General features: G+C 39.0%; 2 protein-coding genes across 13 annotated transcripts in view; both read left to right on the top strand.

The window, feature by feature from the left end:
• The first annotated feature begins 3049 nt into the window (after window positions 1–3049).
• LOC143020645 (3-hydroxy-3-methylglutaryl-coenzyme A reductase-like) overlaps window positions 3050–17152 on the top strand; it is a 38039-nt gene continuing 23936 nt past the window's right edge. For 3 of the 12 annotated variants that reach the window (XM_076177151.1, XM_076177147.1, XM_076177159.1), the window contains exons 1-5: window positions 3050–3131; window positions 7226–7274; window positions 14544–14658; window positions 14840–14946; window positions 15778–15927. The gene's annotated coding sequence lies outside the window, so the exon portion shown is untranslated. Of the gene's footprint in view, window positions 3132–3335; window positions 3386–7225; window positions 7275–14543; window positions 14659–14818; window positions 14947–15777; window positions 15928–17152 lie in introns of those variants that run through there. The other 9 variants (XM_076177157.1, XM_076177153.1, XM_076177150.1 and 6 more) reach the window with 8 other exon arrangements.
• Window positions 5050–14921, top strand: LOC143020471 (uncharacterized). The gene is made up of 2 exons (XM_076176895.1): window positions 5050–5357; window positions 14840–14921. Exons 1-2 carry the CDS (start codon window positions 5050–5052, stop codon window positions 14919–14921), a joined length of 390 nt encoding a protein of 129 aa, XP_076033010.1.

A 17152-nucleotide genomic window follows, 5' to 3' on the forward strand; every position in this document is an offset into this window, starting at 1 on the left:
CGATCACTATCTTCACACTAGGCAAAAAAGCCGTTGATTTTCTCCTTCATACAGGACAAAAGGCCGTCGATTTTCATCTTCACACTAGGCAAAAATACCGTCGATTTCCTCCTTCACACCAGTTAAAAATACCGTCGATTTCCATTTACACACTAAGCAAAATTACCGTCGATATTCATGTACAAACTAGGCAAAAATGTCGTCGATTTTCATCTTCACACTAGGCAAAATGCCGTCGATTTTGGTTCGTTGCATAAAAGAGGTTGGGCACCGTTGGATGTGTTGATTGGTTTGACGCATGTAAACGTGGAATTTGGTGCATAGATGTTGGAGGTTAGTTATTGTTATTATTAGATGTTAGAGAGTCAATGTGACCCTGGTGACGTCATATGCGGTTTCCGGTGGGCGTGGCTAGGTCGTTGGCCTGATGACGTCACGTGTAAGGGGTGGAGCTTAGGAGTGACGTTTTATGTGTTGATTAGTGCGTTGTATAAAAGAGGTTGTACATGCCGCAACGTTGGATGTGTTGATTGGTTTAACGTATGTAAAGGTCGAATTTGATTGGTGCATAGATTGATTGAGGTTAGTGGGTCAATGTGACCCTGGTGACGTCATTTGCGGTTTCCGGTAGGCGTGGCTAGGTCGTTGGTCTGATGACGTCACGTGAAAGGGGTGGAGCTTAGGAGTGACGTTTTATGTGTTGATTGGTTCGTTGTATAAAAGAGGTACATGCGTCACCGTTGGATGTGTTGATTGGTTTGACGTATGTAAGGGTCGAATTTGAGATGTCTTTTAGACAAATTTGCCACAATCAGTGCTGCTGCTGCGTCGGTCATTGACCATGATGACGTCATTTGCTCTTTCCTGTGGGTGTGGCTAGGTCGTTGGCCTGATGACGTCACGTGAAAGGGGAGGAGCTCAGGAGTGACGTTTTATGTGTTGATTGGTGCGTTGTATCATCAATGCTGCTGCTGATTACGTCATTTGGTGTTTCCGGTGGGCGTGGCTAGGTCGTTGGCCTGATGACGTCACGTGAAAGGGGAGGAGCTTAGGAGTGACGTTTTATGTGTTGATTGGTGCGTTGCATAAAAGAGGTTGTACATGCCGCAACGTTGGATGTGTTGATTGGTTTAACGTATGTAAAGGTCGAATTTGATTGGTGCATAGATAGATTGAGGTTAGTGGGTGACGTCATTTGCGGTTTCCGGTGGGCGTGGCTAGGTCGTTGGCCTGATGACGTCACGTGTAAGGGGTGGAGCTTAGGAGTGACGTTTTATGTGTTGATTGGTGCGTTGTATAAAGGAGTTGTACATGCGGCACCGTTGGATGTGTTGATTGGTTTGACGCATGTAAAGGTCGAATTTGTTGCATAGATAGATGGAGGTTAGTTATTATTATTATTAGATGCCTTTTAGACAAAATTTGCCAAGATCAGTGCTGCTGCTGCGTCGGTCATTGACCATGACGTCATTTGCTGTTTCCGATAGCCGTGGCTAGGTCGTTGGCCTGATGACGTCACGTGAAAGGGGAGGAGCTTAGGAGTGACGTTTTATGTGTTGATTGGTGCGTTGCATAAAAGAGGTTGTACATGCGGCACCGTTGGATGTGTTGATTGGTTTGACGCCCACCGGAAACCGCAAATGACGTCACCAGGGTCACATTGACCCACTAACCTCAATCTATCTATGCACCAATCAAATTCGACCTTTACATACGTTAAACCAATCAACACATCCAACGTTGCGGCATGTACAACCTCTTTTATACAACGCACCAATCAACACATAAAACGTCACTCCTAAGCTCCACCCCTTACACGTGACGTCATCAGGCCAACGACCTAGCCACGCCCACCGTAAACAGCAAATGACGTCATCAGGGTCAATGACCGACATAGCAGTAAATTTTGTCTAAAAGACAGCTAATAATAATAATAATAATAACTAACCTCCATCTTTATGCACCAATCAAATTCAACCCTTACTATACTTCAAGCCAATCAACACATCCAACGGTGCCACATGTACAACCTCTTGTATACTCACTCCTAAGCTCCACCCCTTACGCGTGACCTCATCAGGCCAACGACCTAGCCACGCCCACCGGAAACAGCAAATGACGTCATTAGGGTCAATGACCGACGCAGCAGGAGCACTGATCGTGGCAAATTTTGTCTAAAAGACTTCTAATGATAATAATTAACCTCCATCTATCTATGCACCAATTAAATTCGACCCTTACATACGTCAAACCACCCCTTGCTATACGAAATTTTAAACTTGGAACTGTATTGATAGGTCGAGAAAGACGACATCGTTTTTCTGTAATCGGAATTCAATGAAATTATAAGACTTCAATTTTTGCCTGTTTTCTATTGAAGTTTCAAATAATCGATATCTCGAAGTCCGAGGGAACATCTCGCTAATTGCTGACGCATAATTAGGTATAGGACTCCCACTTTGGGAAGCTGCTACCCAGATAGCAAGCCAACGTTGGATCGACGTTGAGAAAAGACCAAAACCGTCGAAGAAGGTCGGCGTCGGTAAAACGTCGAATATCGACGCCGTATCCACGTCGATATTTTGCCGTGTGTCGATGGTACACGTAACATGCAGACAACGAATTCCCAACGTTGATTCTACATCAATTTAACATGATGCGATCTGACGTGTAAGGAAAAAAATAAAGGTTCCCTTTCGGAGCGGCAGTCATCCAATTTCTGTCATGGCCCACTAGCTGTGAGCTTTTGTTGTATCAACTGTAAAATTAATGTAATTATTCCGCTCAAAATAGGCCTAACTAAAAACTAGGCCTCGATCCCTATCATCAATATGTCAACATGCAGGCGATCGCGGGGATCCTGATGACGACCCGGAGGGTGCCGATCAAATCTGACAGTTTCCGAATATGGTAAAGCATGCTACGTATTTTCCACCTCTAGGCCTACAGTTATTTAGTCACAGGGATTTTTTTTATATTTTAAAATACCTTTATGTTGACATTTGATTTCAAACCTACGCGAAATCATGTAATTTGTTTAAACCGTTCGAATCGCGCCACCAAACCACAGCCCGCCAGTGCTCCATTTTTAGAACAATACTTGAGTGAACAGTTTCAGCACGTCAAATTCTGTAAGTTTTCTCTGGTAAAGTAATGGACGTCTTGCCTTTTTAGTCACTATGGTTCTTGGGATCATCTTTTTGACGATTCATCGTAATTTACTATATGCTTTGATTTGAATTAGTTCTGTTTATACCTTCATGATCGAAGCCTGTGTCTTCCATGCGTGCAACAAGACTTGGTAATGCTTGCTCAGCGCGAGTGTATGCATGCAGGGTTATGTAGGCCGAATGATTAGTCACACTGCTATGATTGCTGTTGGAGAGTACGTACATTCACACTACGTAAACAACTATTTAGGTCTAGCGTTCTAGTTTTAACATGTTTATGTAGGGATGCATGTAGCCTAGGTCACCCTGATTAATTAATGCTGACTGCTGTGTGGTACAGAAGAACCCCCCCCCCCCATCCATCCATCCGTGCACTTGATTTCAAGCTATTTTGGGTTAGTCACTGGGATTAGGCATCTCTGCCTTAAACTTAAAGACAGCGAGATTGGATCAATGGTGTTTGCAGTATAAGTGCAAGGCCTAAATCTAGCATGCCAAGGCTTGGGTTTTTATATATTTAATATTTTGTTGGCATACGTACATAACTATTTTATTGGTTTGCATTTGGAATTAGAGCCAGTTTTTAAATTGAAAATGGCCGAGTTCAAACCTGTGTCCTATTATTGAGTATTGGACTCATCGTAGAAGGAATCATTTTAGCTGGGGTTTCACGGCATCTTCTGGAAATTGCTGATTATAGCTGTGAAAGTAATGATGAAAGTGAAATGCCTTTAGTTTTTACCATGCCTGCTGTATCTGAATATAGTCTGGACAGCTGCGAGAACATTGCTGATGATCATTCACTTTGTTTTGTTCAAGAAGGTTTTGATCATTTAAACAGCCATGACCGTGATGACGTATAATAGTGGAAGTACTGGCACGACTGGTTCCTTGCATGATTACATTTCGACATATGAGAGTGCAGTTGGCTATTCGGTTGGTGATATGGGTGACCTTGACAATGGTTATGCAGGAAGTTTGTTAATCAATTTTTCAGATGAAATTTTTTATTCTTCATCTGACTCGGAGGATGAAGTGGGAGAATCTGAATGTATCCGTGAAAATTTGGCAGAATGGCCTGGGCCCGTAAATTTAAAATTTCACACATTGCCCTGTATTCCCTTCTTGGCATATTATGGAAAAGTCATCCTGACCTTCTCAAAGACCCAAGAACATTAATGCGCACTGAGACAGTAACAGATATGAGAGAGGTTGCTGGTGGGTCATACTATCATTTTGGTTTGGAACCAAGAATAATTTCATGATTGAAAATGTATCCATCATTGGCAGCTCAAACTTTATCACTTGAGCTTAACATTGATGGGTTTCCAATATGGAAGAGTTCACCTGATCAGTTCTGGCCTATTTTAGGCATGCCAGAGCATCCAGTTCACAAAGACCCATTTATTGTAGGGTTGTTTTATGGTTCTTCTAAGCCAAATGATCCTACGTCTGCATTCTTGAAACCGTTCATTGAAGATATGAAACTTGTCCAACGTGAAGGTGTTACATTTGATGGTAGTCATACCAGTTCATATTTCAGCATTCATTTGTGATGCACCAGCCCGAGCCTTTGTTAAGAACTGTAAGGGGCATTCTGGTTATAGTGGCTGCTATCAAAGATGCAAACGCGTCGGTGTCTGGTTGAAGATGATGACATTTCCGGTACTAGATGCTCCCCACAGGACTGACTATGAATTTGCCCATCAAACAGATGAAGAGCATCAACTTGGCCTATCACCCCTTGTAGACCTCTCTGAATTTCCACCTTGTGTGCCTTGGTGTCACTAGATGACTGCTTAATCTTTGGTTCAAAAGTCCTCGAAGTGTTAGGTTAGGTTCAAGGACTGCTGCAGTTTTGTCAGACTTGTTATGCAATATGGGGAACTATGTTCCTAGAGAGTTTGCCAAAAAACCCAGACCAATTCAGGAGAAGGATTGTTGGAAAGCTACTGAATTTCGTCAGTTCTTACTTTATACAGAGCCTGTTGTTTTAGCTGACGAGCTACCTGATGAGATGTACAAAAACTTCCTTTTGCTTTCTGTTGCTATCTACATTATGTTGAGTCCTTCACTTTCATTGCAGTACTCTAATTATGCCCTTGAGCTCAGTCTATTGTTTGTACAAAAATTTTCAGACATGTATGGTAAGGATCAAATTGTCTATAATGTGCATGAAGATGTCAGGTTGTTTGGCATTTTAAATAATGTCTCAGCCTTCCCACTTGAACACTTCCTTCAGAAGTTGAAGAAGTTGGTTTGAAAACCCAAGTTCCCTCTTCAGCAGGTTATTCGAAGCCTTTCTGAGTACAGCATGTTCTGTAATTCACCCAAGGAAGAACAGGCAGCTGTTACTGGTAAAAGAAAAAAAAAGCATTTCACAGGCCCTATTCCAGCTGGTTTTTGTTGCAGTGTTCATTACAAAGAAGTACATGCGAGTCTAGGCAGCAACCTAGGATTGATTTCAACATACCAGGGTAGCAACTGCATCAAGGTTGGAAACAATGTCGGTTGTTAAGAATATCCTTCAGAATGAATCTTGCTACTACCTTATTGTAAACAAGCTCACCAAGAAAATAGTTTTTTTTTTACCTATCCACTGAATTTGCAGGATTTAGGAATATATGGGGGTTTCCAAATTGTCTCGTGAGCTTGGCACTGTACCTGTTCAGGGATGTCACAGCTAAGTTTTTTTTTTTTTTTTCCCATATGATGAATGGGTTTGCATCCCATATTTGCACTCCATTTAATTTAAGGTTACATGTTTATGGATGGATATCTTTAAATTTTAAAACTTTTCTTTTACCTGGATGGGCAAAATTCTCGTCTATTATTCATGTTATTGGTAAATGTCAATGTGATATCAGAGTTTGCATGCCCGTTTATAAAAAATGCATTTTGTGAACAATAGTGTCAGTACATGTATGTACCTGGTATATGATGTACATGTACCTTTGATGAATCTGAAGAGCACTTACATATTTTTATCCCTCTCCCAATATAGGCCTATACTAAGTATTGGTTAGAGTAGGTGCATGTAAAAATTGTGTGTTTACATGTAATGGAAGTTAGTAGTTTCAGCTCTCAGTATCTCCAGACATGCCATCTGGTCATTTTTTCACCATTGTCTGTCATTTTTGTCTTCACTACTGTCTGTGGTGATATGGACACTTGGGTTAATTTTCACAACCTAAATTGCAGGGTTGGACTCTTGTTGCTAACTAAAATTTTGTAGGAGCCATGTGATATAGGCCTAGATCATCACAATGCCTTTGAATGTTGCTGCATATGATAAATTGCTTGGAGTCACTTGAACAAGAATGAAACTTCTTAGTCCTCATCCATTAGTTCTCGGTTTTGGTGCTATACATGGAAGGTGAAGTTGTCAAATTTCCATGTTTATTGATAGTTGCAAGTAATCTGACAGCGGGAACCTTTCTGTATTGTAGGTGAAGATAAAATGTATTCTGTAGTGGTATTTGTGGATGAGGTTAATGTAGACATGGTCTCAACAAAATTGATCTTTGCAAAGGAGAAAGTCATGTTGTTACTGGCCAAGCAAACATATAGAATCGAAACTGCACAGGGCGGCAGTATAAGAACAGACAGATCCGTTACAAGGATGGGAAATGTATGAAGTAAGGGTTATTCATCAAGCATGTGAGTTGAATAGATTCAGTTGTGTTCCTCATGTTGTACACTTGTTGTATGCAGGGGTAGGTTTTTGATATACATTACACATGGTACATGTAAATGCACTACCTTGGCCTTCAGAAAAGATTAGACATAGGCATAGCTTTAAAAACAAAGCTTCATGAAGTTGGCCATTTGGCAATTACTTGAGTTACTGACCCATTGGCATTGCAAGGTAGTCTGAAGGTTGTGTTACATGTAGGGCCTGACAGTAATACGTTGTATTCACCACATTCCAAGACAATGGTCTGGCCACAGTTCATTCCTGACAAGTGACAGTGTCATGACATTGAGATTGTATCATTATCTTTAATAACATAGTATCCAATTTATTTTAAGCCTTTCAATTTCTTTATTTTAAGGCAACTACGAGGCATGTCGGAAAAACCATAGAGGAAGCAGAGAAATGAGGCAAGTTCACAGCCTATTCGTGTTTATACCAATTTTTAATCAATCATGACATTTGGTTGAATACTCGGTCATAAAACGATTACCAGATATAGAATATAATTTGTAATCTCTAATGAATTTGTATATCATATATAGAATGAATGTGGTGTTTATGGTTTTATAACAAAACTATACTGTTACTCTCCAGGAGTGTGGTATACAATAAAGATATGCAGAACAGGTTTCTTTTAAGTTTTTAAGATGAAAAAAGTGATTGGATTTTGAGAAAATTGCAATTCAACATTCAAGCTGAAAAATTGTAAAAAGGAAGAGATTCCAGAGTCGCACAAACACGGATATTTGACATGAAACTTGTTTTTCAGTAACTCCTAACCTAACATAACCATTCTATAGGAGAAATAGATCTTTCAGATGCCAAAAGAAAAGGATAAGTTCCAGAATCATGCAAACATGGATATATAACATGAAATCTACAATACCCAATAGCTCCTAACCTAATATATTCTAGCCTAACCTAACATAATCATCCTATAGAAAAAAATCATTTAAATGGGAAAAAAAAATTGTGTAAAACGCATATGTGTGATACTGGAATAGAACTGGATTGTCTTTACCAGGGGTGCTGTGATCATTTTAAAAGATGCCAGAACCCTGCAGGACTTAACCAAATCCTGCCATCCCCATTATCATTGTTTGTATATCCAGTGGGCCCAATGTATGTCACTCAATGATTCCATATGGTGTGCACTAGCTAGTGACCATAAAATAAGTATAATTATCAAGCAAATAAAGATGTCTATTTTTTTCTGGAACTACTCACCTATATAACAATAGAAAATTAGATATTCACTTTTGTAACTTGTAATACATCAATGTAGTATATGCTTTTCTTGGTGGAGATCAATAAGAAAAAAATGTTTTAAGCAAATACACTACTGAGTGGAGTTGTGACAATAGGTTCAAGATGCCATATTGTCTTCTCTCCAGTCCTGTCAGTGTTGTCAGTTTGACAATGGTGCTGATGGTGTGTACCGGGTGTTCTCCCTCTCCAAGTGATGTCACCAAGCTACATATTTTTAAAACAGTGCCAAGGAACTGAGATGTAGTTCAGTTCGAAGCTTTAAGATTCGTTTAGATAAACATTTAAGCAAGGTGCTGTAACGACTGCCATTTATTTTATATTATTTGATTATTTGTTTGTTATTATTTGTCTTATTTGCTTGATTTCCATATTTATTACTTATATATCAGTTTATTATTACTATTTACCTGTTTGTTTATTTAACTATACCTGTGTATTATTTAGTATTATTTATATTAGTATAATTTTTATTTTATATATTTTTTTTATCATTTATATATTTTTTTGCATACGACCTAATTATGGACCAAAAGGTCTCCTGTTTGCATGCTCCGCCTTTGTAATCCTTCATGATTTTCTTCAAGCTATGAAACTCTACCGCTAGCAGTCAAATCGGATGACTAAACAGGCCATCAACATCCCTGATGATGACAACGACCTTGATGACCTCTAGAATTACATGTACCACATGTACGCTGGTTACGTTAGACGAATATATCATACTTTTATTTCTTTGACCTTTGCATCTATCACAACAAAGATGGCATCTCAAGCAGTCATAGTTGTTCTGTTCATTAGTGTGTCACTTGTAGCAATTTTTTCTGTTATTAATTTCTGCCAAGAAAAACATATTGTGTTGATGTATTATAATTTACAAAGTTATTATTTAATTTTCTATTGCTATATTGCATAGATGTGCATTTCTAAAAAAAAAAAAAAAAAAAAAAGTACCGAAAAAAGAGCCACCCACTTGCACAAAATCTCCAGCAGCACTGTATATCTGGTCTTTACACACACACACACACACACACACACACACACACACACACACACACACACACCTCGTGGCACTGTGGTTAGAGTTCTCGCCTGCCACTACGGCAGTCCGGGTTTGACTCCTGCCCAGGGCTGAAATAATTTCAGTATCACTGCACTGCAGGGTGTTACTCCAACTCTTGTGGGTGGGGAGATGGGTGTGTGTGTGTGTGTTTGCGTGTAAGGTCGCAGTATTACCCATAGATCACTCATATGAGCTCTGAGCTCTGATCCAGGAGGTTAATAACTGTTGATCATGATTCCAACATGTGATTCAAGACCATGGTGAATCATGGAGGTGGTAAACACACACACACACGCCTAGATTGGTCAAATATGAGCTCTTGAGCTCTCTTCTGGGAGGGAAATAACTGTCGATCATGAGTTCAACACGTGATCCAAAGACCATGGTAAATCACACACACACACACACACACACACCAATAATGTTTGCTATCTATATGAATGACATGGACGAGGACGTGAACTGCTACATGAGCTTTTTTGCTGATGACGCCAAACTGCTAAGGAAAATAGAAACTGATGAGGACTGTGAAGCACTGCAAGAAGACCTAAATAGGGTATGGAACTGGAGTCAGAAATGGGAAGTGGACTTTAATACTAAGAAGTGTAGCATAATGGAGTTTGGAAAAAGCAAAAACAGAATATCAAGAAAATATACAATTGGAACCAAAGAAGTAAAGAAAGTAGGATCCGAAAAAGATTTGGGTGTAATTATCACGAACGACTTGTCCTATGATATACAGATTAACAAAATTGTCAGGGAGACTTACAACTTGCTAAGATCAATAAAAGTGGCATTTACATACTTGGACGAAGACATGATAAAAAAAAATATTGGTTACATTGATAAGGCCTAGATTAGAGTATGCGGCGACATTGTGGTCCCCCAGTACCAAAAAGAATATAAAGAAAATAGAAAGAATCCAAAGAGCAGCTACAAAAATGGCACCTGCACTTGCAAATCTATCATACGAGGAGAGATGGGCTAAACTGGAGTTACCGACACTGGAGCAAAGAAGAGAGAGGTGACCTATTGACCATCTACAGAATCATGAGAGGCACAGAGGTACTCGATAGAGAGAACTTACTTAACTGGGACAAAAGAAACACGAGAGGACATGGAAAGAAAATAAAAAAACATAGCTATAGAAGAGAACTGAAGAAAAACAGTTTTCCTCATAGAGTTTTGGACACTTGGAACAAACTGGACAATGAAATAAGTATGCGCAAAAACCATTCAAGAGTTTAAAAACAAACTAGACACTGCGAGATACAAAGGCGGGACATCACGAGCATAGCTCCCCTTCCCGCAAAATACAACTAGGTAAATACAACTAGGTAAACTAGGTAAATACACACACACACATTTGTGCGAAAATAATCAAGAATAGATGGGTAAAACATCTGGAAGACAACAACATATTAAATCCAAGACAATTCAGGTTCAGACAAGGTAGATCATGCACCACAAACTTAATATGCTTTTACTCAAGACTAATAGACATAGTGCAAGAAAGAAATGGATGAGCTGATTGTGCATTCCTAGACTTGCAGAAAGCCTTTGACAAAGTACCACACAGAAAATTACTAAAAAAAACTGGAACACATAGGAGGAATACAAGGAAACCTACTAAAATGGATGGAGGACTTTCTGACTGGTAGAAAGATGAGAGTAGTGCTCAGAGAAAAATATTCAAATTGGAAAGAGGTGATCAGTGGAGTACCGCAAGGATCTGTACTGGCACCAATAATGTTTGCTATCTATATGAATGACATGGATGAGGACGTGAACTGCTATATGAGCTTCTTTGCTGATGACGCCAAACTGTTAAGGAAAGTAGAAACTGATGAGGACTGTGAAGCACTGCAAGAAGACCTAAATAGGGTATGGAACTGGAGTCAGAAATGGGAAGTGGACTTTGATACTAAGAAGTGTAGCATAATGGAGTTTGGAAAAAGCAAAAACAGAATATCAGGAAAATATACAATTGGAACCAAGGAAGTAAAGAAAGTAGGATCCGAAAAAGATTTGGGTGTAATTATCACGAACGACTTGTCCTATGATATACAGATTAACAAAATTGTCAGGGAGACTTACAACTTGCTAAGATCAATAAAAGTGGCATTTACATACTTGGACGAAGACATGATAAAAAAAAATATTGGTTACATTGATAAGGCCTAGATTAGAGTATGCGGCGACATTGTGGTCCCCCAGTACCAAAAAGAATATAAAGAAAATAGAAAGAATCCAAAGAGCAGCTACAAAAATGGCACCTGCACTTGCAAATCTATCATACGAGGAGAGATGGGCTAAACTGGAGTTACCGACACTGGAGCAAAGAAGAGAGAGGTGACCTATTGACCATCTACAGAATCATGAGAGGCACAGAGGTACTCGATAGAGAGAACTTACTTAACTGGGACAAAAGAAACACGAGAGGACATGGAAAGAAAATAAAAAAACATAGCTATAGAAGAGAACTGAAGAAAAACAGTTTTCCTCATAGAGTTTTGGACACTTGGAACAAACTGGACAATGAAATAAGTATGCGCAAAAACCATTCAAGAGTTTAAAAACAAACTAGACACTGCGAGATACAAAGGCGGGACATCACGAGCATAGCTCCCCTTCCCGCAAAATACAACTAGGTAAATACAACTAGGTAAACTAGGTAAATACACACACACACATTTGTGCGAAAATAATCAAGAATAGATGGGTAAAACATCTGGAAGACAACAACATATTAAATCCAAGACAATTCAGGTTCAGACAAGGTAGATCATGCACCACAAACTTAATATGCTTTTACTCAAGACTAATAGACATAGTGCAAGAAAGAAATGGATGAGCTGATTGTGCATTCCTAGACTTGCAGAAAGCCTTTGACAAAGTACCACACAGAAAATTACTAAAAAAAACTGGAACACATAGGAGGAATACAAGGAAACCTACTAAAATGGATGGAGGACTTTCTGACTGGTAGAAAGATGAGAGTAGTGCTCAGAGAAAAATATTCAAATTGGAAAGAGGTGATCAGTGGAGTACCGCAAGGATCTGTACTGGCACCAATAATGTTTGCTATCTATATGAATGACATGGATGAGGACGTGAACTGCTATATGAGCTTCTTTGCTGATGACGCCAAACTGTTAAGGAAAGTAGAAACTGATGAGGACTGTGAAGCACTGCAAGAAGACCTAAATAGGGTATGGAACTGGAGTCAGAAATGGGAAGTGGACTTTGATACTAAGAAGTGTAGCATAATGGAGTTTGGAAAAAGCAAAAACAGAATATCAGGAAAATATACAATTGGAACCAAGGAAGTAAAGAAAGTAGGATCCGAAAAAGATTTGGGTGTAATTATCACGAACGACTTGTCCTATGATATACAGATTAACAAAATTGTCAGGGAGACTTACAACTTGCTAAGATCAATAAAAGTGGCATTTACATACTTGGACGAAGACATGATAAAAAAAATATTGGTTACATTGATAAGGCCTAGATTAGAGTATGCGGTGACATTGTGGTCCCCCAGTACCAAAAAGAATATAAAGAAAATAGAAAGAATCCAAAGAGCAGCTACAAAAATGGCACCTGCACTTGCAAACCTATCATACGAGGAGAGATTGGCTAAACTGGAGTTACCGACACTGGAGCAAAGAAGAGAGGTGACCTATTGACCATCTACAGAATCATGAAAGGCACAGAGATACTTGATAGAGAGAACTTACTTAACTGGGACAAAAGAAACACAAGAGGACATGGAAAGAAAATAAAAAAACATAGCTATAGAAGAGAACTGAAGAAAAACAGTTTTCCACATAGAGTTATGGACACTTGGAACTAACTGGATTATGAAATAGTATGCGCAAAAACCATTCATGAGTTTAAAAACAAATTAGACACTGCGAGATACAATGGTGGGACATCATGAGCATAGCTCCCCTTCCCGCAAAATACAACTAGGTAAATACACACACACACACACAGTTGTAAACCATTATAAATTTCCAAAGTGGTCAAGTCACCCATAGGCAGCTCATGGAAGGGTGTAGGCCTTTCAAACAGAAACTGTACGATTTATGTTTACTATAAACTGGCAATTTAACAACATGGGTAAGTGCCACCCTGGGGCGAGTTGAAAAGTGCTGACTCCCCCCCCCCCACACACACACACACACCACCACCTTCCACATCTGATGGTCACTAGTACGACTCACGTGTAAGATTCATCCACAAAACAATGTTTATACTCACAACTCATGATAAATAAATCCTGCATTGAAAGTGCATTACAGTAGTGGGAATTTGCTTTACCTTCTTTTCACCAAAAGTGCCCCCCCCCCTCCCCAAACATCCCGCCTCAGGTCATTGCCCCCAAAAACATCCTACCTCAGGGCATTACTCCCCGCCCCCTCCCCTTGTTGGGGCCCTGTAAACTGGTGCCAGAGAGTTGTATCCATAGTGAACACAACATGGGGAGTATTGCGCAGACTGCTGTCGTATATGTTTACAGTCCTCTCATTTTGTCTCATAATGAGCTCTGATTGAATGCCCCCAGGCCATATGCATTGTGGTGAGCAGTAGGCTGGTCTAAACCATACAAATATACATCCTCTCGTACAAGGGATATTTTCCTTGCTGTTACTATGTTGTGGGAGTTATTTAATTTAGCTGGATACAAAGGGAATAAAGATTGTTAGATTTAAGGCAGGTGGTTGTGAATGAATGCAAAGTAATGGTTCAAGATCCATTTTAACATTCTTGTAAGTTTTGACTAATTCATTGCATAGTGATGGATATGTATATGTTTATGTTAAAGATAATTCTTCTTTCCAGGCATTCTACTCATCATTACTCGTTTTGGAGTTCTATGGTCCTCCATAAGTGCCACATGTCCAGCCCATCTCAGTTTTGCTCTGCTTATAAATGTTAAAATAATAATAAAGAAAATTAAACTAAAGGCTGTATGTAAAGATGACACCCCCACCCCAACACATGCTGTTCCACAACTGCAGTTCACATATTCTTATATTTTGCATACTCATAGATGTAACAGTCCACATTTTGTGTCAAAAATAGTTTCTTTTAAATGATTTTTGATCGTTTAGAGGGTGTTGAGAACTATTTTGGCACCTTCCAATGGTTATTACCTTTTTTTGTTGGTTGCTTTGAAATTACTCTCATAAATTCCACATTGATGGGGGTCCTGTGTACATCGTATTGAGATCAATCAATTGGTCTCTCTCTCTTGCAGAAGACCCATGGTCATGAGGCAGCCATTAACAGCCTCCATCCAATATGGACCAACAAGTTTTGCAAATGTTACATTTTTCAGGGCACATGAAGAATTGTCACCCCAGAACGCCCACATGAAGAACTGTCACCCCATGAGATCCCACCTGAAGAATTGTCACCCCAGTATGCCAAATATCAACAGTGGAATAAAGATTGTTAGTTTAGGTTGATTGAGGGTTGTGCTTATTGTTATCAACTTGTACAACTGAATAATCGTAAACCCAGAATGGCCCACATGAAGAATTGTCACCCTGTCAAAGACTGGGGTGACAATTCTTCATGTGATCCCATTTTTCTTTATGTTATCCACTGCAGACAGTTTTTGTTTTATTGCAGAGATCATATTGAGAAGGATTTGATCAACTTTGCCAACGACAACCCTGGCGTGGTGTTGTACCTAAAACCTCGGAAGCATTGATCACCTTGCATCAAGGCAGAGTACTGTAAGTTTGACTTTTGCAACAGGTAGTAGCCTCTTTTACATTGGAGCTTAAACTCGGGAACCTGTAGCAGTGGCAAACCTAAGACCCTCATACTCCTGGAACAGTAACAGCTCTCCCCCCTAATCCCTTGTAACAAAAACACTGTTACCTACATTATTGAAAAAGTAATTTTTTTCCCTTTGAAGAGCTGGAGTTCTTCTTAGCCTAATCAAATTTACTGGTGTTAGCCTGAATTAAAGATTTTATATTTAATGACATTCACAGAGAATTCACTTCTAAAAGCCTGCCTGCACACCAATGTTCCCTCTTAATTCTTTGCTGTGAGTGAGCACAGAAATTTGGTTGTGTGCAAATTTTGCCTTCTTTGCTATGTGTGTACTTATATGGGTCACCATACTGACTGCAGAACACAATACAAAGGATCTCAAGACATGTGATTTTATGAAATTGACAAATTCTCAAAATCACCTTTCTTTTGTTTTAAATTGTTATGAAATTATACAGTTAATTTCTTTAATTAGAAATTTTCAATTTCATCTTGAAAACCTTGTGTGCACATATATTTTCCTTTGTGTACTATTTGTAAAACGTGTGTGCATGCACATGCACACAGCTTAGAGGGAACATTGCCCTGCACCCCACTTGCAGCATAGTAATTGAGCAAGCAAAGAAATCTATTTACAATTTGATTATGACTGACATATTTTTAAAGGAAATGTATCTAGAATATACAACCTTGACAATTTGTTTGTTGATTTATTATTATTATCATTATTTTTTTTTTTTTTTTGTCTACTCATGGCATATTACTAATTAGATCTATGGTTTCAGTAAATGGAGGAGAGGAGTATATAAACACCCATGACCTGAATGGGGAGGAGCTAGTTGCAAAATGGGTCGAGTACATGCATGTGTGGGCGATCAGGGTACCCAGTGGAGCGTCTCCTCAAATATCAACACAGATTCATTTCTCAGTGTGATGTATGTTTGCCAGTTAGTCACTTTTTTGTCTTTTTTTTCCCATTTTTTCCAGGCTTTATCTCTTCAATCTTTAGCATCGCTACACTTTTTATTATATCAACACTTTATGTAAGCCCTTTTGTTGTTTCTGCTTAGGTACAAGTTTCTTTGTTCCCTCCTTATATTTTTCTCTAAAAAATGTTCCATTTCTCTTCCATCTTTGTTTCATCATTTGAAAATTTTCCCAGCTAGCATTTTGAATTTTTTTCCAAGTTTTACAAAGTCAGTTTTGTTATACTCTTCAATCCACCAAGGCATTTACTCGCTTCTCTCAATCTATATTCTACCTCCACCTTCACTCCACCTTTTCCTGAGGAATAGACATTTGGGAATGGATGCTAAAAGGAGGCTGTATGAAGGAGTGATTGTGCCAACAGCACTGTATGGGGCAGAAACATGGAACATAAGAGAGAAAGAGAGAAGGAGTTTGAATGTGTTTGAGATGAGGTGTATGAGAAGTATGATGGGGGTTACTAGGCTAGATAGAGTGAGAAATGAGGGGGTGAGGGGAAGAATGGGGGTGGAAAGGGACTTGGGAGATAGGGTTGATGAAAGAGTATTAGGATGGTTTGGACACATGGAAAGAATGAGTGAAGAAAGACTAGTAAAAGAGGTATGGAAGGCAGATGTGGAGAGAGTGAACATGAAGGGACGTCCTAGGATGAGGTGGATGGATGGGGTGAAGGGGGCTTTGGGGAAGAGGGGAATGTCTGTTGAGGAAGGACGGGAGAGGACAGAAGACGGGTGAATGGAGAATGGTTGTACAGGTAGTCGTCGACTTACGACCGAGTTCGGTTCCGACAGACAGGTCGTAAGTCGATCTGGACGCAAGTCGGTCTTTATATATATACAGTATATATTACCCTTTAAATATTTTTGTTACTGTATATATATATATATATATATATACATATAATATATATAGATATATATATATATATATATTGTATATTATAGTTAGCATATTGAAATAATCTTAGCATCTTTGAACTATGTTGTACAGTATTTTTTAACCTTTTTGTAGTTTTATCTGATTTTCTTTGGGAAACGTAGCCTAGGCCTAAGCATACTGAATAAAATCCTATCCTCTTTAACCTATGATATTTAATACTGTATTTTTTAACTTTAATATTATTTTACCATCAGACTTTCTTTAGGAAATGTATGCATACTGAATAAAATCTTA

The sequence above is a fragment of the Oratosquilla oratoria genome, chromosome 40 (genome assembly GCF_046742065.1).
Source record: "Oratosquilla oratoria isolate Oo_2021 chromosome 40, ASM4674206v1, whole genome shotgun sequence".
NCBI lineage: Eukaryota > Metazoa > Arthropoda > Malacostraca > Stomatopoda > Squillidae > Oratosquilla > Oratosquilla oratoria.